The sequence below is a fragment of the Ochotona princeps genome, chromosome 5, assembly GCF_030435755.1.
Source record: "Ochotona princeps isolate mOchPri1 chromosome 5, mOchPri1.hap1, whole genome shotgun sequence".
NCBI lineage: Eukaryota > Metazoa > Chordata > Mammalia > Lagomorpha > Ochotonidae > Ochotona > Ochotona princeps.
Genome location: NC_080836.1, coordinates 91,060,213 through 91,082,196, shown reverse-complemented (window position 1 = coordinate 91,082,196; position 21,984 = coordinate 91,060,213). Strand labels below are relative to the sequence as shown.

At 54.7% G+C, this 21,984-nt stretch overlaps 1 protein-coding gene across 1 annotated transcript; it reads right to left on the bottom strand.

The window, feature by feature from the left end:
- Nucleotides 1-3,149: 3,149 nt before the first annotated feature.
- On the bottom strand, nucleotides 3,150-21,774 carry LOC101520949 (PNKD metallo-beta-lactamase domain containing). The gene is made up of 9 exons (XM_004576835.2): nucleotides 21,459-21,774; nucleotides 6,385-6,500; nucleotides 6,169-6,281; nucleotides 5,634-5,692; nucleotides 5,025-5,117; nucleotides 4,601-4,764; nucleotides 4,208-4,294; nucleotides 3,484-3,599; nucleotides 3,150-3,347 (listed from the first exon to the last, which is right to left on the bottom strand). The coding sequence occupies exons 1-9, from the start codon at nucleotides 21,617-21,619 to the stop codon at nucleotides 3,171-3,173; spliced, it is 1,086 nt and encodes a 361-aa protein (XP_004576892.1). The 5' UTR covers nucleotides 21,620-21,774; the 3' UTR covers nucleotides 3,150-3,170.
- Nucleotides 21,775-21,984: the final 210 nt, after the last annotated feature.

The window sequence follows — 21,984 nt, the reverse complement described above, 5'->3', positions numbered from 1 at the left end:
CCATGTGGGAGAGCCATGGATTTCCTGACTCCTGGCTACACCCCAATGCAGCCTGGAATGCAGGGCCAGAAGAGTCAAGACCTCTTTCTCTCTCTGTCTGTCACTCAGCCTTTCAAAGAAATATTTCTTTAAAGAAAGCAAAAAACAAAACAAACAAGCAAACAAAAAAACTTTATGGACCAACATTGTGATGCAGTAGTTTAATCCACTTGCTGTGAAACCAGCATCCCATATGAGCTGATTCAAGTCCTGGCTGTTTAACTTCTGATTCAGTTCTCTGCTAAAGTGTCTGCAAAAAGGTGTAAGATAGGCCCTGCCACACAAGTGAGAAGTCCGGGATGAAGCCCCTGGCTTTGGCCTGGTCCAGTCCTGGCCATTGTGGCCACTTGGGGAGTAAATCAGAAGACAGATCTCTGACTCACTCTTCCAGGCAAATACATTTTTAAAATGTTGTAGGGGGCCTGGTGGCGTGGCCTAGTGGCTAAGGTCCTCGCCTTGAATGCGCCAGGATCCCATATGGTAACCGGTTCTAATCCCGGCAGCTCCACTTCCTCTCTATCTCTCCTCCTCTCTGTATATCTGACTTTGTAATAAAAATAAAATAAATCTTTAAAAAAAAATGTTGTAGGGCCTGGTGCAGTAGCCAGCAGTTGCAGTCCTTACCTTGAATGCTCCAGATCCCATATGGGCGCCAGTTCTAATCTCAGCAACCCCACTTCCCATCCAGTTCCCCCCTTGTGGCCTGGGAAAGCAGTTGAGGACAGCCCAAAGCCTTGGGACCCTGCATTCGTGTTGGGGACCTGGAAGAGGCTCCTGGCTCCTGGTTTCAGATTGGTTCAGCTCCAGCTGTTGCAGTCTCTTGGGGAGTGAACCATTGGATTGAAGATCTTCCTCTCTATCTCTCCTCCTCTCTATATACCTGCCTTTCCAATAAAAATAAATAAATCTTTTTTTTTAAATGTTATAATCACTTTATGAACTAAAGTGTCACCTTGACCTTGAAGATAAATGAAAACAGAATTGAATTGTTAATGGTTAACTGGGAACAGTTGCCTAAGGTATGTACCTGCAGTCTTAACACTTTTTTTCAATATTTATTTTTGCTTATTTAGATATGAGAATGAGAGAACGAGCACTCCTATGGGCTGATTACATGATCAGGGCTGGGCTTGGCAGGGCTGAAGTTACTTGAGCCGCCCACTGCTGCATCCCAGGGTGTGCATTTGCGGGAAGCTGAGCCAGGAACACGAGCAGGGACCAAGCCTAGGTATGGCAAGATGGAATACCATACCTACTTGCTCAGTTAAGCACCTCCCGAGCCCTCTTTTCTTTCTGAGGTATTGAAGATGGGCTAATGACCACTGTGCTGTGCTGGCTACAAGCACCTGCCCAGGGCCAAGGGCACATCTGTGCCTCTTAAGTTTTGGAAAACATTGATATTTGCAAATTGTAAGCCATGAGTCAACAGCATACAAGGAATGCTGATATGTTTAGGACATGGTAGTTTATGACCAAAGCTTCGAAGTGGCAGTCATGCCAAGTTACAGAGCCTGGGACTGTGACGGGCAAACGGCGAGAAAGTGTGTCATTTCCCCTCTTGCCCCAACCAAGACAATCTGCCAAAGTGCTCACACCTGGGTTAAATCATTCATTCAACATTTATTGAGCGCCTACTGTGTGCCAGGCACCGTGCTAGGCGCAGAAATAATAGAGATGCATAAGATACAGTCCATGCCCTTAAGGATTCACAGTCTAGAAGGGGAGACAAACATGTAAACAAGTGAGATAGGTGTAACAACGGGGTCAGTACAGAAGCATTTACAAAGTGCAAGAGGTAGCCTAGAGGGGAGGGGCATGGGGCTTGCCTTCCCGGAGCAGGGGGTCTTGGAGGGGCGTGTGTGAGATGTAGAGGTGTTTGCCAGGCATACAAGGCTGAAGGAACAAGGAAGGGCATGCCGGTGTGAGGAACAGTGGCAGCGAAGGCACGGAGGCGGGGGTTTTTACTAAGTCTGGTGGTATTGCTAGAGTGCGCACCAGGGGCTGTGGCTGGCGAGCCTGGTGGGAACCAGAAAACAAAGGGAGGCCAAGGGCAGGGTGCATCTTGGAAGGTCCCCTAGAGGTAAGCAGAGCCGAGGGAAGCCTGGGGCCCTGGGAAGGAAGGCTTTCCACTGACCCTCCCCCATGCCTGCCTGAGGAACTAACACTGGGGTTCTCACCATGTCCTGAGGGCCCAGGACCCCAGAACAGGGGAGCTGCTGAGCTGGAGGAAGGGAGAGCAGTGCAGGAGGGGGGAGCCCAGGCACTCGGGGGACCCCTGCTCCTAGCCTGCCCATGTCTGTCTCCAAGCCCCTGCTCCCAGCTAGCCAGCCGACCCCTGGGAAGCCACAGGAGTCTGTTTTTGGCACAGTGCAAAGGATCAGCTGAGCATTAGGGCTGAAAAAAAAAATTATTAGCTCAGAGGGCCGCGCAGCTGGGGAGGGAAATAGGCAGAAGCTCCTATGGCCAAGGTCAAGGTGAAGAGCTGCAGCAGCCCTGGCCCTCCAAGGCCCTCTCTATCACCCAAGGAAGGAGGAGGGCAGGGGCAGAGGCCAAGCAGTAGGACTGGGCCAGGCGTGCAGGGAGAGCGTCTGGCGGCTCTGTGAAGCCTAGGTGGGCAGAGGCTGCATCACCAAGCAGGAGCCCCCACCCCAGGCTGCAGGGGGGCTGCCCAGACGGCAATGGGCCAGGCAGCCAGACCTGCTGCCAGCCATCTTGTCTGGCTATTCCCAGGAATGACTCTATCTGAGAAATGCTTTGGCAGGCAGAGTGGGACAGGGTCTGGGGAACACCACACCTGAGGCCATGGAGTGGGAGGGAAGTAAGTTTCTTCCAAGGCCTCCAAGTCCTGGAAGGGAGGAGGGAGCATGGGAGGGGCCCCTCCCTGCTGGTAGGGTCCCTCCTTTCTGTCTCCCCTTTGATGACTTAAGCCGCCTCATTTTATGGGTCTCCAAGCCTTTAATCTCCTCCCTGTCACTCTCATGGCCCTGGTCATGAGGGGAGCCCATTGTGGGGGTGAAGTCAGCTGTGAGGGAGGGCAGGTGGAGGTGCAGGCCATGGGTGGCTCCCAGCGTGGGGTGGGATGGACTGGGCTACGGAGGGGGCAAGGTATGGGGGGGTCAGGGGGTGGGCTGTCACTTGCTCTTGTGCATGTCTTTCAGCCGGCGCAGCTCCTCCAGGAGCTGGGCTCGGGAGCAGCCAGTGTCGTCCCCGGTGGTGCCAGGGCCAGGCCCCAGGGCCTCCTGCAGTGCCAGGCAGTGGGTCCGCAGGAACGGGTTGTAGGAGCGCTCCTCTCCCAGGGTGGATGGGCACTGCAGGGCGACAGACACTGGGTTAGAGGTGGGAGGAGATGTACCCAGCGCCCACCCTGGGGTCTCAGCATGGGGCAGGTCAGTGGCTACACAGCCAGCTGTGCCCTGAGCCCCAGCCCTCCCCCTACCCCCGCACCGTGCTCCTGCGCTCCAGCCGCTGCCTCTGCACCCATTGCAGCTTCCTCTCACGGGCCAAGTTCTCTGGCTCCACCACGCCTGCAAAGCCCAGGTTCTCCTCGGCATACTCGTGACCTAACACAGGCCGGTGGGGGTGGGGAGAGGAGTTGACTGTGCAGCCAGCGAAAGTCCTCCTGGCTGTCCTGGTCCAGCACCTCCTGCTCCAGGCCTTTTAGGGAGGGTTAGGAAAGCAACCAACTGCATGCCAGCCCACCTTGTCAGTGCCTAGTGTGTGATTTGGGTTCAAGTCACAGCACCTGTATAAGCCCCGTCTCTCCTACATAGCAGGTGGACGTGGCTCTCATTGCTACATCCCCCGAACCTGCATCAGAGCCTGGTGCACAGTGAGTAAGATATGCTAAGGATTCACCACATGGAAGAGTTCCTGCCAGCTCCAGGGCACCAGCCACAGGTGGTTGGTTTGTGTTCTGGGCTCCAACTCCACAGTCAGATCCCTCTTCCTGTGAGCGGCAGGGCCAAACACTGGCCAGCAGGGGGCAGTGGCTGGCATGAGAACAGAGGTGCTATATACCTCAGGCTGCTCTCACAGACTGGAGCCTGGAGCTCTATCCTCACCCCCAGAGGTGGGTCCCAGAAGTTAGTAGGGGTGTCCTCCAGGGACTGTCTGGTGTCTAGGGGAGTGAGGGACCAGAAGAGCACCGGTTCCAGGCAGGGGAGCTCACCGGGCCACAGCAGGGTATCGTCCTCCAGGCCCAGCACAGTGTCCAGAGAGCTCAGCATGGTCTCCGCGGTGCCCTCAAACGTCCGTCCTGGGGTGGAATGGGAGGACAGGCACAGAGTACGTGAGCACAGGGCTGGCTGCCAGCTTGCTAGCTTGAGGCCTCTGCCATGTCCTCCGTCCCAGTGGGAACTGGACCCAATTGGCTGTCCCCAGCCAAGGCCATGTGAGGCTCCACAGCACACGGGTGAGGCTGAGCTCCCCACTCTGTGCACACTCTGAGAGTTTTTGGTCCAGAATCCTGCTGCAGCCCCAAGGGCACTCCTGAGGATGTAAGGCTACCCTACTCCCACGCTGCGTAGGGTGACAATAGATGGCAGCAGCCACAGGCACTCACCACAGCCAGACAGGAAGAGCAGGTCCCCTGAAAAGAGGCACGAAGGACCTTTGTAGGGCTCCCCATCCAGCAGGTAGACCAGATGGCCTTGGGTGTGGCCTGGGGTGGCCAGGGCCTGGATCTGCAGTCGCCCCACGCTGACCACATCTTGATGACACAGGGGACTGCGGAGCAAGGCAACAGTAGAGAAGGTGCTAGAATATGTACGCCTGCTGTTCCCTGCTCCTACCTTGGCCTGGCGGCTGGGTGAGTCACAGTCTAGAGCCCAGGGTCTCAGGCACAGATCCTCCCCCTTGCTGTTTTGGGGGAGGATGAAGTGGGGCCCGGCAGTGCCAATCTCCACCTGGGCTCGAACCCTCCCTACAAGGCCAGCAAATACATCAACACAGACCCAAACGCTGCGGGTGAGGGGCAGGGTACTCACTGGGTGAGGTAGGGAATGCCGTCCTCGGGGCTCCCGTACACACGACAGTCCCGATGCCATCGGCTGAGGTCGCGATTCCCTCCACTGTGGTCCCTGTGGGTCAGTGAAGACTAGCAGGGGGCTCGCAGTGTCACTGTCCAGGGGCCCCTCTCCCTCTGGCCCATGGCATGTCCAGGCCTTGCACCCAGGGGCCTCAGGACTGGGTGAAGTCACCCACACCATCCTGCCGACATCCTCTGCATGGCCAATGCCATCTCTCTGCTCCAGGGCCATCACCCTTGAGTCCCTCCCAAAACTGATATGGGGTTCCTGACCCTGCTCCATATCACTGCCATCTCTCTGTCGGTCATTCTTGGACACACCCATCCATGCAGGGACCAGCTCCTGGACCAGCTGCATCTATGCCTGTTGCACAGTTGACATTTCATTAGCACCCAGGGGATGAAATGATAAATGACCAACCTGCCTTTGTCCAGGGCCTGAGAAGTGGTGTGGCATGGCAGGAGACCTGCCCATCCTACTTCCTGACACCAGCTCAGGGCCTAGCCAGATCAAGGATGACCCAGAGAGGTGGTCTTCTGAACCCAGGCCCCCCTCAGAGCCCCTTACCAATGCTTGTGGGTGCAGAGAATGGCAACCAAGGTGACACCCTCCTTCTCAATGGAAGCCTAGGAAAGAGAGGCACACTGAGATAAGCTGGGTGTTGGCTGGAAGGGAGAGGAGAGGGCAGGCGGGCAGGCCCTGGGAGTCCAGTACAGGGAGGGGGTGCAGGTGGGACCTGGGAAACTGGGCAAGCAAGTGGAGGAAAGCGGAGTGGAGGGATCACCCCCAGAGAAGCAAGGAATGGGAGGGAAACACAGAGAGATGCCAGTACTGGTGGGCAGAGGGGGAGATGCCACCTTACAATGCACTGCCCTCTGGTCCCTCCCCCTACACATGCTTGCCCCTTCATGCAGTCATACCCTAGACACCCCTTCCCTGTGCATGCATGCCAGACAGGGGTAGAGAGAGTATGTGTATGTGTGAGCTGAGCATACATACACACAAGATGGGGGGCACATTTTGTGGGCTAGGTAATCCCCTCTCCAGCAAGGGGAGGCTGCCAGCCCCCAGGCAGGACCACGGGCCCTGTCACTACCCTCACCTGCACGGCGCGAGGGTCTGAAGGGTCCACAGCCACAGCCAGCCGGGCCTGGGTGTCGATGATGAGGTAGCTGTAGTTGTCCGACAGGACGGGGATGGGAAGTACCTTCACTCCTGAGGGCAGACATGGGCTGGGTGCCCAGTCGGCGGGCTAAGGAGGGGGAGTGGAAGGGAGGGTAGGGGTGCGGGGTGCTGGCCAGGGGCGGCTGGAGCTCACCGTTGAAGAGGCGGGGCTGCGTTTTGGAATGGCCTTTCGGGTATCGGTTCCGAGCCCTGCGTAGCTGCTGCCGGTAAAAGAGGTACCCGAGCCAGGTGCGGGTGTACAGGCTGTACCTGGAGGGCGACAGTCCATAGTCAGTGCCTCCCCTGGGTCCCTCTATGCTGTCTGCATGGGGCGCCACATCTCCACCCCTTGGCCATCCCCAGTCAATGCAAGTCCATCACCACTTCTGCCTGCTGTTTGCCCTGCTCAGTACTTTGGGATAAGGAGAAAGAATGAGACGAACACACTTGGAGCTCCAAGTTTGCCAGGGGAGATGTGAACTGAATAATTTGCACAAGGGGACTCATGGAGTGAGGGGCTTAATCTAGCCAGGTGCTAGGCCCCTGAGAGCCTTTATGGGGAATGGGGGCAGTAGGCTGGCATGAGGGAGGAAAAATACTTCAAGGAGAGTAGAGGGGTCAGCATTGTGGCACTGCACTTTTAAGCCACCACTCGCCATGCCAGCATCCTATATAACAGCATTGATTTGAGTTCTGGCTGCTGCCTGCTAATGCAAGTAGGAAAGCAGCAGAGGATGGCCCCTGCGCCCATTGGGGAGACCTGGATGAAATTCCTGGCTCCTGGCTTAGGCCATTGCAGTTGTTTGGGGATTGCACTAGCAGATGGAAGATTCTCTCTCCAACTCTCCCTTTCTCTGTGCCACATGACCTTTCAAATCAAATAAATCCTAAAGACAAGAAGGGCAATGGTGGCCACACCTTCACCTGCATCACAGGACGGCCCAGATAAGGAGCAGATATCTGGTCTCATCCCCGCGAGTGCCCGCGAGGTCTGGGCAGGGCCTGGGAACTGACACTTCGAACAAATTCGGTGTGCTGCGGTGCTGACTCGCCCCTGGGGACAGGAAGCGACAGGCTGGGGTTCAGACATGGCAGACAACAGGCCTTGTTTGGGTAAACCAGCAAGTTCTATCCAGCAGCTTGGCAGAGGGAGCATGAGAGGCGAGGGTGGATGGGCTGACGTCATCCTGGGCCACCTCAGGCCACCCGACGTTAAGGGGGCACTCAAGCAGGGGACAACAAGGATGCCATATGACAGAGCTGGTTGTGCAGGGGTGTATTTCCTCCTGGGCTCCCCACTCTGCCACTGCCACCAGGAACTCGGTGCAAATTCCTCTGTGGACGTGTGCTTTGCAAGTGGAATCTGACGGGATGCTGGCGCACCCGCGTGGGCGGGGATCTGCATGCCGAGTGTGTTCTGTTCCTTGCTGCCTACACATGCACAGCGTTCGCAATTCCCTGTGAGCACAGAACTCTGGGGGACCTCGTCACCCCATGCATGGGGATCCAATAAGACTCCATGTGAGTGCAAGGTAGGCACACATCTGTGATAGGAGAGGATGCACCCAGCTTCCCAACTAAAATCTCCAACCAGTTTCAGCTGGAATTTGTTAAGCTGCTGCTTGGGCCGCCAGCACCCCACACTGAAGGGCTGGATCTTTTATTTCTTTTCTTCCCCCCATCCCCTTAAGATTTCATTCATTTGAAAAGCAAAGAGATGGAGAGAGAGGGAGAGACAGAGAGATTATTTGTTGCTTCACTCCCCAAATGGCTAACAGCTGGCTGGGTCAGGCCAAGGCCAGACTTCCAGATTTCCATCTGAGTCATCCCTGTGGACAGGTGGCAGGGGTGTAAGGACTTTGAGCAACCCCCACTGCCTCTCCAGGAGCATAGCAGGGAGCTGGATTGGACAGGGAGCAGCTGGGACTCAAATCAGGGAGTGCTGTGATACCGAACGCCCCACAGAGCAAGGGGCTTACCCCACTGCTCAAGCTGTCCCCTAAGGGCTGGTTCCATTCCTAGCTCCATTGTTTGCAACCCAGCTTCCTGCTAATGAGCACCCTGGGAAGTAGCAGGTGATGGCTTAAGTATGTGGGTCCTTGCCACTCACGTGGGAGGCCTGGATTGAGTTCCAAGCTCTTGGCTTCAGCACAGCCCAACCTTGGCTATTGCAGGTTTTGGGGGAGTGAACCAACAGGATATTTCTTGCTGCCTTCCTTTCTCTGTATTTCTGCCTTTCACATACAACTAAAATAAATATAAAAAAAAAAAACTGACTTGTCTGATGCATCACTGTCCTACAGGAACACAATTTACAGCCACGTGCAAGCTGAGAAACATGAATTAGACCACTTCAGTGAGTCACACTTGAGTCAAGTGTTTTTACATCTTGCATTTAAAACTGGCATTGCTCAATAGGAACATGACTAGTAAAATTCCTGCTAGTAATTTAAAATTTTAACTTCTCTATACTTACAGTGACATTAAGTAGTGCCTTAAAAACATCATGACAAGCTGGATGGGAGGAGAGAGAGCTCAGCAGCTGACAGCAGCCTCCTCCTCCTCCTCCTTCAGTGGCTTTCACGGCATCTTGAACACAGGACCCCATACTACATGTTACACTGGGTCCCACGCATCAGCACACTTGGGGGAGGGACAGTCAGGGTTTAGGATTAGACACAGGATCTGCTGCGTGGCTGTTGGGGGGGACAGGAGCTGGGGAGGGGGAAGCCGGGACCTCCTCCCTCCAGGCCCTGGAAACAGTTTGAGCTTTTTTTTTATAAAACCAGGCAGGCTGCCAGGATGGCAATTTGGTGGAAGTGAGCCAGATAATGTTAAACACCTCTCCTCCGCCCCCAGGCACACAGTGCTCCCTGTGACTTGGGCTTGCTGGGTACCTTGCCCTCCTTAACATGCCTGGTGCTCTGCTTTGACTGTTAAGTGTTTCTGCCAGTTCATGCTTTCATGTCTTCAACAACACGGGTTTGCTGAGCTGCCACTCATGGCCAGGCCCTGTGAACAAGGTTGTGTCTCCATATCCCTCTCTCCCAGCTTTATTCTAGAGGGAGGGACGAGAACGACACACACTTGGCCAGTGGAAACTGGACAGACAAGAACTGGGCAAAGGGCTGGCCGTTGGCCACAGGGCTGCACTTGGCATCTATTTGCTTATTTTAAATGAACACATTTATTTGACAGGTGGGGCTGGTGCCCCATGGGAGTTGGCACTCAGTCTAAGCCTCCCACATGGGTGGCAGAGAGGCCCAAGCACTTGGACCTCCGTCAGCTGCTGCCTCCCAGGCTGTGCGTTAGCAGGAAGCTGGAACGGGAACTCAAACCCAGGCCCTGCCACATGGGATGCAGACTTCCCAAGCAGAGGGCAGGCCGCCCTGAGGAAATGACTGCTGCAAGAAGCAAGTGGCAGGCTGTGTCAGACTGCGGCGAAGGCGACCTAAGCCGGAGGAACGAAGGGGAAATGCAACCCTCCGCCTCCCCTGTGGGACAGTGGATGCAGGCTCCGTCCCTGCGCTGGCTGGCTGGCATGGTGATGGCAGAAGGCTGGCACGGCCAAGGAGAGCTGACTGGCTGGAGCCTAAGGCTCATAAACAGACTGCACAAAGCAACCACATGAGATTTCCAAAAGTACAGTCTTCTTTTTGTTCAATTGGGGAAATGAGAAAATATTTGTATTCATGTGTAAGGAGAAGATGCTGGAAAAAACACTGAGTTGTTGGGAGCTCTTGGCTCAGGGTGGTGAAAACACCAGTAGATCGCTAACGGCCATTCTGCATGTCTGTGTCTCCTAAGCACCTGACAGTAAATGTGCAGTGACTTTGGAGAGAGAGAGAAAGAACAAACTAAGGTTCAGGAACAAGATTATAGGCTCAGGTGATGAAATAAACCCCCAATGGGGAAGGTCTAGGTTGCTTTCACACACACACACACACACACACACACACACACATTTTCCATCAGCAGTATAAAAACACATGGTGGCTTATCAAGCTAATCCTCCTTCTGTAGCGCCAACATTGTAAGGATGCCTGTTCAAGTCCTAGCTGCTCCACTTTTTCTTTTTTTAAGATTTATTTATTTTTTATTACAAAGTCAGATATACAGAGAAGAGGAGAGACAGAGGGGAAGATCTTCCGTCCGATGATTCACTCCCCAAGTGACCACAACGGCCGGTGCTGCGCCAATCCGAAGCCGGGAACCAGGAACCTCTTCTGGGTCTCCCAAGTGGGTGCAGGGTCCCAAAGTTTTGGGCCATCCTCGACTGCTTTCCCAGGCCACTAGCAGGGAGCTGGATGAGAATTGGAGCTGCTGGGATTAGAACCAGCACCCATATGGGATCCTGGCACGTTCAAGGTGAAGACTTTAGCTGCTAGGACACACTGCTGGGCCCAGCTGCTCCACTTCTGATCCAGTTACCTGCTTATGACCTGTGAAGCAGCAGAGAGTGGCTCAAGTCCTTGGGTTCCTGCACCTACGTGGAGACCTAGAAGCTCCTGGCTTTGGACCAGCCCAGCTCTGGCTGTTGCGTCCATTTGGGGCATGGACCAGTAGATTTTTCTCTCTCTCACTCTCTCTCGTAATTTTTTCAATTTAAATGAAATAAATTTTCATTAAAAGATTGTTGATTAAAGGGGATATGACAGGTTTAGCTGCCATTTGAGACACATCGCCATCAGAGTGTCTTTGCTTCCAATCCAGCTCCTGTCTAACGCATCTGGAAAGCTGCAGATCACAGCCCAAGTGCTGGTTCCTGCCGCCCACATGGGAGATCCAGGCGCAGTTCCTGGTTCTCAGCTTTGGCCTAGCCCACCCCCGAGTATTGTGCACAGCTGGGGTCTGACCAATCTCTTTCACTCTGTTACTCTACTTTTCAAATAAATAAATCTTTACAAAGGAAAAAAAGAAATATAAACACAAACAGGATTGGGGGGACGAATTTAAAATAAATGCAAGGGGCAGGCATGTGGCACAGTGGATTAAGCCAGTGCTTATGATGCCCACATTCTATCACAATTGCTGGTTTGAATCCCATGTATTCTACTTCTGGCTCAGCTCTCTGCTAATGCAGCAGAGGATGGCTCAAGTGCTTGGGTTCCTGTCACCCTTGTGAGAAACCTCACGGAGTTCCTGGCCCCTAGTTTCAGACCTGGCTCTTTGTGGCCATCTGGAAAAATGAACCTGCAGATGGAATATTTGTCTCTCTCTGTCTCTGCTCCTCTACCTTTCAAAAAAAATAAATCTTGTTTTTAAAGAAAACAAAACCTGAAAGTAGCCATATTTGTATCAAGACATATAAAGGTTGTGAAACTGCTTCAAGGTGCACTCCCAGGGCCTTGGCTCACTTTAGAGGACTCCTGCTGAGGGCAGACAGGTTGGGAGAGCCAGGTGTCAGACCCCAGGGGAGCTGTCTCCCTCCTTCATTCCCTCAGCCAAGTACCTATCAAGCTATTCAGAGACTGGAGCTGTAGGGACCATGAGACCCAGTGGCTGCCTCCTCCCACACACACACACCCCATCCTCCTGGGGTGAAGTCTCCTTAGCTAAGACCCTTCTTTTGCCTGAGCTGCAGACAGGGCTGAGCTCAGGACACACACACTCCTCCCACCACACAGGGTACACAGTGGAACTCCTGGCACCCTGGGCAACCAGCCCAAGTAGGATGAACAAAGGGATATGGGCACAGCCTCCAAGTGTCTCTCTCGCAGAGGCCCACGCATGCCAAGGCAGTGGAGGGACCCGGCTGGCTGCACACTCAGTGCGGCGCTGCACAGTGGGGGATATTTGCAGACCTCATTTGCCTCTCAATATGACACGCCTGGGAGGACACACACACAAGTCACACTTCTGTGGTGTCCTTACCCAAACCATATGACAATCACTTAACTCAGCAGGAAATGGCCCCTGAACCCAAACTGAGACAGACTCTCCCAGCCAGGTTCTCTTTGGCACGAAGGCGAGGCTGGTCCAGGCTGGAGGAGCTTAAAGCTACGTGGGATGCGGATCTGGGATGCTGACTGGGAAGAGGACAGAGTGGGCATCTGGCCACATCTGGGCAAGGTATGAGAGCTGCTGGTGGCCTGATGCTGATGGATGTTTGCTGGCAATGCTCGCTGAGCCTCAGTTGTGAGCCATGCCCACCACAATCCAGTAGCACAGCGAGGGCTCCGTGAGAATTCTCCGTGCTTTTCTGACAAGCCTGGAACAAGTTCCGGGGGAGAAGTTAAAAATTAAATGAGGGAAAAAATAAAATAAAAATGGAAAAAAAATGAGGGGCCAGCCCCTTAATATAGTAGGCTGAGCCTCTGCCTACAGTGCCAGCATCCCATTTGGACGCTGGCTTGCATCCAGCTGCTCCACTTCCAATCTAGCTCTTTGTTAATGACCTGGGAAAGCAGCAGAGGATGGCTCAAGTCCTGGGGTTTCTGCACCCACATGGGAAACCTGGAAGAAGCTCCTGGCTGCAGATCAGCTCAGTTCTGGTCATTGGGGCCACTTAGGGAGTGAGCCAGTGGATGACAGATTTCTATCCTTCTGTTTCTCTGTATATGTGCCTTTCAAATAAAAAATATATTTTAAAAAAATGGAATGACCCTTTTCTCTATGCCTGCCATGACCTGTACCCATGCCTGAGCCCCATGTCTTCCTGCATTGGTTTTTGGACGGTTCAACAAGAACTGGCCAGGTGTGGCCTCCCAGTCCAGGCTGCCCATCTATGAAGCATCAGCACCGAGAACTCTCGCCTGCAGCATGGCTTGAAATTCAGTGGCATGAGGGCCCAGCGCAATAGCGTAGTGGTTAAAGTCCTCGCCTTGCATGCACCGGGATCCCATATGGACACTGGTTCTAATCCCAGCAGCCCTGTTTCCCATCTAGCTTCCTGTTTGTGGCCTGGGAAAGCAGTCGAGGACAGCCCAAAGCCTTGGGACCCTGTTCCCACATGGGAGACCTGGAAGAGCTCCTGGCTCCTGGCTTTGGATTGGCCCAGCACCAGCCATTGCGGTCACTTGGAGTGAACCATTGAACGGAAGATCTTCCCCTCTGTCTCTTCTCCTCTCTGTATATCTGCCTTTCCAATTTGAAAAAAAGAAGAAAAAAAAAAAAGAAAGAAAGAAATTCAGTGGCATGAGACACGAGCAAAAGCAAAGCAAGTAGTCAGGCCTGGCATAGGCAAGGCTCATGGCACCTGCTACTTTCTTCTCTACTCCACAGGGTGCTGACCATAGCCGCCCATGCCTGGAGAGCCTGGGAAGAGTTCTCTGTCTACCCCTACCAGAAGCCAATAGGAGGGTACTGTTTTTGAACTCTAAGACAGGGCCAGATCTCCCAGAGCAGGGGTCATGTCCAAAAAAGCCATTAAGTGTGAGGCCCCTCCCTTGTTTGCTGGATTTAGCCCATACTTCCCACGTGCGCAGGACACAGAGTGGCCAGCAGAGAACAGGATGCACCTCCCCTGTTCTCAGGGAGCTAGTGACGCAATGGAAGTAGGCAGGCCAGACATTAAACCGGAAAAGAGGAAAATCAGCCAGCTGCCTGCTCCCAAGAGCTGGGATGGGGAGGCTGTAGGCAAAGCAGACGGGAAGACTTCCTATCCCCAAGGCAGACATTTGGGCTGGTGCAGTCAGCCATGTGGAGTGCTCTGGGTGGCATGGTGCCAGGCCCCAGGCAGGTGGGCAGGCTGTACCAGGAGACCCCCAGTGGGGTGAGGCAGGGAGAAGCAGCTGAAGCAAGAGTCTGGGAGTGGGCAGGTGCTAGACTGTGGAGTGCAGGCACTGGGAAAGCAGGGAGGCTCATGGTCAGGCCCACTGGGCTGCTGCTGTGCGCAGTATCAGGGACAGGCAGCAACAGCAGAAGGTGGTTGGACGGTCAGGGTCACCCAGGTGGGAGAGAATGGTAGGGGATCAGAGTGGGGGCTGGAAGTGAAGGTGGTGTATCTTAGCGATAGGGGAGGAGAAAGTGGCTTGGCAGAGCAGGGCAAGACCAGGCCAAGGTTGGAAGGGAAGGGGTGAGGGGCCTGAGGACCTGCTCATGCTGGGACAATGACCCCAGGCCTCTGTGAAGGGGACTTGCACACTTCTGCCTGTAGGGCTGGGTTTGACCAAGCCCCAGTGCTAGCTCTTAGCTCCTCCTACTATGTCTCTGGGAAAGGCCCGGTGGCCCCTGCCAATCCAGGACACAGAGTGAAACCCCACTTAGCACTCTCCTGGGGAATACACATGACCCAAACAGGATCCCTCTCAGTTTCACCTGGTCCTCTCTCAATGCAAACAGCTCCCGGGCAAACAGCAAAACACTGGTGAAAACTTCAGTCCCTCTAGTGCTGCACAGGGCTGAAGCCTGCTCCTGCCCCAAAGCCTTCAGTGGCTCCCTACCACCCAAGAAAACAACTGACTCTCAACTAGCCTCTGGGAAGTGAGATCAAAGAGGGTCAACCTCCTCTCCTGCTGCACGGCTCAGAGGGCAAGAGCAGACATACTTCAGCTGTCACCCACCAGTTAGTGTAAACAAGGGGACATACTCAGGCCTGGAAAACAAATGACATACAGCAATGGCTGTCAACATATACCAAGTTCAGCAATACTGTTGAGGAAACCACCCAACCATGTTTGTGAAAAAGGCCATAGCATGCACACCCACCACGTGTCCTGTTTCAGGGTCTGGACACTCCAGACATGAATAGTCCAAAAATGAAGGCAGATTAAGCTGTTGTCTGAAATGCTGGCACCCCATCTCCCAGTGTAAGTTAGAGTCCTGGTTGCTCCTTACTAATGCACCTGAGGGAAGCAGCAGAGGGTGATCTAAGTGCTTCGGTTCTTGACTCATGTAGGAGACCTGGATGGAAACCCAAGCTCCTGGATTCAGGCCCTGGCCCAGCCTCAGCCATGAGAACCAGTAGATGGAATATTTCTCCCTCTCTTTCAAAGAAATAAAATAAATCCTTTTTTTTCTTTAAAGATTTATTTATTTTTATTGGAAAACCAGATGTACAGAAAGGAGAGACAGAGAAAGATCTTTCATCCATTAGCTCTCTCCCCAAATGGCCTCAACAGCAGGAGCCTAGCTGACCCAAAGCTAGGAGCCAGGGATTCCTTCCAGGTCTCCCACATGGGTGCAGGGTCCCAAGACTTGGAGCCATCCTCCACTGTTTTTCCAGGCCATAAGCAGAGAGCTGGATGGGAAGTGCAGCAGCCAAGACATGAACCATTGCCTACATGGGATCCCAGTGCTTGCAAGGTTAAGATTTAGTCATTGAGCCATTGCACTGAGACTAAATAAAATCTTAATCAGAGGATAAATAAATAACAGCAACTGAAGGACAGTCCAGGTCTTCTACACTGGGGTAATATTTTATTTCTTGAGCTGTGGGATGGCTAGAGAAATCACATTATCTCACCTTTACCTGAACACTTGGGGAAACATTGTAAAATTTCAATAGCCATCTCCTTGCTTGGGGCCTACCTGCCTACAACCCCCCTTCCATCCTCTGGGCCCTTCTCTGCTTATGGAAATTCTGACTGCCTGTCAGAGCTCAGCTCACAGCCTCTTCCCACCCTGGAGGTGCCAGCTCCATCTGGGTCACTCAGCTGCTGCTCACCCTGCCCCATCCTGCCTCTCCACCCAGGACAGGCAGACTGCCACCTGCTACTTGGCTCAGGTTTGGGAGGGATCAGGCAAGCAGGTAGAAAAGAGAGTCTTGCAGGAAGCTGATCCCAGACCACCATGCCAGGCTGGCACACCTTGGAAGCCAGGTGAGGGGGTGTCTTGCACAATTTAAGGCCTTCCCATTCCTCCTGTCCTCTCCAGTCCTGCTTCTCAAGTGTCTCCTCACACCCCACAGGCCTTGCAGACCTGGGTCAGCAGGGTGCCCTGCCAAGCAGGTCACCCATACCTGAGAGCATGGGTGGGGTTGTGTCACTGGCGTGCATAAGGTCTCAACCGCCCTGTCCTATAGCCTGAAGCCAGGATCTGGAGCCAGGAAGGTCCAGCAGTGTAAGCAGGTAGAAAGTGCCCTGCACCATGAGTCTGCAACCCAGGAGGGCGCCTGCCCCAGTCCTGGCTCTGCCCTGCCCTGCCCTGCCCGGACCACTTCCCCCCTCTGCAGCTCAGGGGTCCATCTTCAATAACCATGACCAAGACCATAATCATTTCCACCATTTATCACTACTTGCCCACTGTGAGCAAGCCTCAGGTCAAGTCCGCAGAATATTAATTATCTTTGAACAAGCCCAGGCAGGCAAGCACATTCTCTCCATTCTAGAGCCAGCGCAGGGGGCAAGGGATGTGTCAGGGTCCTAGAGGAGGGACAGGGTGCAGAGATGGACCTGTAGTGGCCTGATCCTGGTGCCCATTCTCTTTACCACTAAAAGCCTCACCAAACCCCAAATGAGGGGTGATAGGGCAAGACCAGCAGCCCTGAACTATTCCCTTGAGGGCCTCTAGTGAGCAAAATGCTGTGTCAGGGCAGCTCAGAGCCTGGCCTTGCAGCCCACAGACCTGGCCCTGGGGGAGCCCTGGAATGTGACCTTAACCTTTGAATTCCAGTCCCCTTTCAGATTCTGGGAACAGCTCCAATTCCCCTCCCACCTCATTACACATGTAGAATTCTACAGACAGCCCCTTAGGGGCGGCAGGGAACTGCCCCCCAACACACTCCCTGGGTCTTAGGGGCAGACCCCTGGCACAGAGAATCTCCAAGATCCCTTGCATATATGTCATGTGTAGTACTGGGTAGTCAGATTAGGGTCTGTGTGAACTGCAAGTCTCTGCAAAAGCCCACAACATAATGTCATCCTATCTGTCACTAAGATGCCCCTTTTCCCAGGATGCACCTGCCTTACCTTGGACCTGAGGCAGGGGTAGGGGGAGGAATGCCATTAAAATCTGGTTGTTAAGCTCCACATAACACTTAGGAGGCTTCATAAAATGCCCAGGTGGTTGAACAGAGGTTGAAGTGTCACTCCCTAACTTATAAAAGAAGCCAAGAAGGGGCCAGCATGATCGCTCAATCGCGAAGTTCTCGCCTTGCATGGGCCAGGAGCCCATATGGGCGCCAGTTCGTGTCCTTGCTGCTCTGCTTCCCATCCAGCTCCCTGCTAATGGTTTGGGAAAGCAGCAAAGAATGGCTCAAGTCCTTGGGACCTTGCACCCACATGGGAGACCCCTCCCTCCCAAAAAAACCCTCCAACTTCAGACTGGGCCAGCTCTGGTTGTTGTGGCTATTTGGAGAGTAAACTAGCCGATGGATGATCCGTCTCTCCTCTCTGCAACTCTGCCTTCCAAACAGAAATTAAGTAAATCTAGAAAAAAAAGAAGGAAAAAAGGAAGGAAGGAAGGAAAAAAGAAAGAAAGAAAAAAGAAAAAGAAACAAAGCCTACAGAGTGTCCAGGGCTCTAAAAAAGCAGCTGCTTGATGCCACAGGGCCAAATGTGGGTTCACATGGTGCCCTGAGGTGCCTGTTCCTGCTGCAAGCTGGGACAGAAGGCCCAAGGTCCCTGTTTCTCCAAGGGCCCTTGTTCCACCGGCTCCACAGGCCCTGGGGAGGGGGCTCAGCAGGCTCTGACCTCCTCCCCCATTTCCCCATCTGGTCTGCCTTCTGATTCAGCAGTTCTGCAGCCAGAATCTACCCACTGCCACCTCCCCTCCACACACTGGTCCTCTGGAACCCAAGGGGGTGACGGAAGAGCAACATGGCAGGGATAGGGCTGGGGTACACAGCGGCCAGCTTGGGTGAGTTGCAGGTGCCCGGGAGGGCACCCCTTAGGGCTGTGGCTGCAGACACAGTGCCTGTTCCTTGTGGGCTCGCTCTGGTGTCTGGATCTGAGTGTCAGGGGTTCCTCAATGTGGGACAGCTGGGAACAGTGCAACATGTCCCCTCCCCCTCCCTCTGGCAACACAGTGGAAAACACACAAAAAACGCTTTTCTTCCTCCTCCCCCTCCTCCAGCAGGCAATTTCAGCACCTGCTGGGCAGCCTGAGAGAGGCCTCAGGCCAGCAGCTGGGGGCATGATAAGAGTGGCATGATCCTGGGAGGGGCAGGGAGGGAACAGGAGTGGAGGGGTTCTGCAAGTCAGTAGAAGGACCTGGAAAGCCCCTCCAGCCAGGGTTGCATCCCTTTGTCCTGCCTAAACAGGCTCAGATCCTGGTGGGGTCCCAAACTACACTGGAATGTCTCTGGTCTGCTGGCTGAAAGGACCAAGCAAAAGCTGGGAGATGATGACAATGGGGGCCAGGGCTCAGTTAGGGAGAGGCAGGGCAGACTGCAGGTAGTGCCTAGCACCTTGGCCAAGAGTTCACTCATGAATTAACGGCCAATCCTGTGCCAGGCACTGTTCAGGAAACTGATGGAAACTTGGCCTTGCTGAGGAAGGAGGAGGCCTTTAGAGGGGTGTGGGCAGAAAAGAGAGGGCTTCTCTCTGGAATTGTTCCAGGCCTTTCTGTTGAGAACACTCTGAGGGCACTGAGGCAGAGAGGAGCTGACAATTCAGGAGGCCAGGTGAGAGAGAGAAACATCCGGCTAGGCCCGGGTGGGAGCAGGGGGCGTGGCCAGTATTCTATTTAGGATGAACACAATTTGACCCTTGGGAGGTGTGAGGAGGAAGTCTGCCAGGTGGATAGGACAACCTCATGGTGGAGAGGGGGCGCTGATGAAGTAGGTCTGTGGGGGGTGTGGCCTGGGGAAAGGGACCTGGCTCAGCCTTTCATGGGTGCCTAGCTAGGCAGTAGAGGGGAGGAAGGGTGGGGCCATGGGGTGCGGCTCTCCATGGTCCCAAAGGCCTTTGCTCAGGCCACAGGAAGGAGCTCACAGGATGCGCTGACAGGGCCCTCAACTATCACGAGTAAGACTAAGGGTGGCGAGGGACCCTGAGGCTGAAGCAGGGGGCACACATGGCAGCATCCTCTACATCATGTTCCTCAGGCATGCCCTTCTCCTCCGTGGGGCTGGTGGCATCCCACACTGTAGCTGTTCACCTTTCTAGCCCCACTCCCAGAGAACAGCATGCAGATCCTGCTAGGATCTCATGGGTGCCAGCCCAGGACAGCATGCAAACAAACTCCCAGACAGAGCCTGCCCACACCCCAGGCCTGCTTGCCCATTGCAGCCTACAACAGAGGGTTAATCCATCTCCTGAGCCAGCCCTGTGCAGTCACAGGTGCCATTTCATTGGCTCACACAGAAGCCCTAGGCAGCAGGCTCCACTATCATTCCCATTTTACAGACTCCAATAACTGAGGCACAGGGTGACTGTCATCTCTCTCAGGTCACCCAGGTACAGGGTCATGAAGCTGGGATGCAAAGGTAGATCTGTGCTGAGCCAAGCACGACACACATTGTCTCCACAGCACCCAGTGCATGTTGGCCACATCCAGCTCCACTGTGCCCAACCATTCCCAAAGGGATGTGTCACCTCCCAGAAAGCCTTTGAGAAAAGCTATGCTGATCAAGCTATGTGATCACTAACGACCACCCGAGCAATACTCTCCCTTTATGTTCAGGGTCGCCAGCGCTGTTTTCCAGCTGCTCCCCCTAACCATCTCCATCCAGAATCTCCAGCCACACTTGCAGGTAGGGAGTCGGTCTCTGTGCTCTCCCCTCCCCCATCCCATCCTGTGGCATCCTGTACTCCTCCTCCCTCCCCATCCTTCCTGAAGCCCCTCGACATCCACACCTGCCCATTTCCCCCTACTGTTTCCTGCTCTCATCCCCTCTCCTGCCCAGCAGCCGGCAACTTGTCCCCAAGGGACTCCTGCTGATTGTTTCCCAAACATTGGGGGGGGGGGGGCAGGGCAGGGTGTGGAATTCTGATTCCAGGCACACCCTTCAGCTTGGCAAACCTGGGGGCTGAGCCCTTGGCATAACAAAAAAGTCCAGAGCCTAGTGCCTATCCCAGGCTTGGCCAGCAAGCACAGAGAAGGCTTAGCCTGGGGTCTGGGATCCCCACCAGATTCCTGAGGTCACCCAGGCTCCAGGATTCTGACAGGGTGGTTTGGGGGCATTCTCATCCAGTTCTGACTCTAGTTCCTTGGAGAATATTTCTCCAGCTGACTTCCTCAGGCAGTTGGTGTGACTTCAAACTTGAAAACTAGAAGCAGATTTCAGAAGGCAACATCCTTTCCAATACAAAGCTGTACGATTGTCATAAATTATGTGAGAATTTTTTTAAATCCCAAATAGGAAGATACTCAAAAGTCGGTAAACCTCATGACCTTAGGGCTGTCTCCAGAGCACCAGTGAACTTGGCTGGAACAAGGGGACCGAGATGTTGGATATCAGAGATGCGAAGACCCCAGGAAGTCTCACACACACAAGGACCACCCCCCCCAACTCCTTTATCCAGTTGTTCTGCACACACACACACACACACACACACACCCCCGACACCTAGGTCTTCCTTCCCAGTCAGGCTTCCATAATACCCATTCCCAGCATCTCCATTTCTTCACTCGGGCTCGGGGGGGGGGGGGTCCTGTCCCATGGCCCTACATAGGAGTAGGGAGGGGTCAGGGGTCCTGGGTAGCCCGACTTGTAGCCCCTTCCACCACCACCCCGCCCAACTGGTTACAACTTGCTTGGCTTGGACCCAGGAAGGAAGGGACAAATGGATGGGGAGGCCAATCATTATCGATCTGTGAACCTTTGATAATTCCTGGCCGAGTCACTCAGGTCAAATTTCACAGCGCAGGGCTCCCACACCAGGCAGGCACAGAGGAAAGAACGAAAGAGACACACCGCTCCACAAGGTTGGGACATTCCTGCTTGGCACAGAAAAAACAACCCAGAGCGGCCAGGGGTGGGAACAAGCAGACCGAAGGGGCAGTTTCAAATGCCAGTTAGAGGGTCCGAGGAGGCGTGCCTTCTCTCTCGCACCTGCCATGGGGGAGGGGTGTCTGGACTTCGGCGTCGGACAGCCGAGGTCTCTCCTGGGCTCCTATATCTGGTGCTCTTCTCCATCTGAACTCGCTCTCACCCACATCTTCCCGAGCCACCCTGGGTCACCTCCCCAACTCGCCTTCACCAGCGCATCCCAACCATCTCACCCTTCCACCTCAGCTCAACTGCTTATCCAACCCGTCTCTGAGCACTCTTCTCTAGTCCCAGACCCCTTAACTCAAGTTCTGCCCAGACCCTCCAGCCCAAACGCCGAGCCCTCCCCAGCTCCGGTCTCCCACTGTGTGCCCTCTCCCGACGCGCCCGCAGCCTCCGGAGCTGGCACTAACCCGATTCGGAAGAGCAGCCGCTGGCTGCGCGTCATGAGCAGGCCGCGGAGGCCCCGCCGCGCTCGGCAGCTGCGGGGACTCACGAGCAAGACCAAAGCGAGGAGCAGCAGCGCGCCGCCGGCGACCCACAGCCCCGGCTCGGGCCAGCCCCGCCAGGCCATGCTGGGAGCCGCCGCCACGGGGCGGGGCTGCACGTTGCTAGGCGACGGTCCGGCCCGGGGCCCCACTCGGGGAATCCGCGGGGTTGGGGGCCGGGCTCCGTCCGGGGGCGAGCGAGAGCGCCCTGGTCCCGCCCCGCCGGTGGCCTTGTCCTCGGACCCGCCCCCTTCGCTGCCAGCGGCTGGGCGCGAGGCGTGATGGCCTCTATGGGCTGGGGGCTGGGCAGGAGCAGGCTGGAATCTGCAGTAATCCCGGGCCACCAGCGACTGTGGCCGGAATCCTGGAAGAAGGGGCCACAACTCACAGTGGCCCCCGCCCCCAAGTGGCCCCTTCTGACGGGAATCCTCAGATTCCCAAACTTTATGAG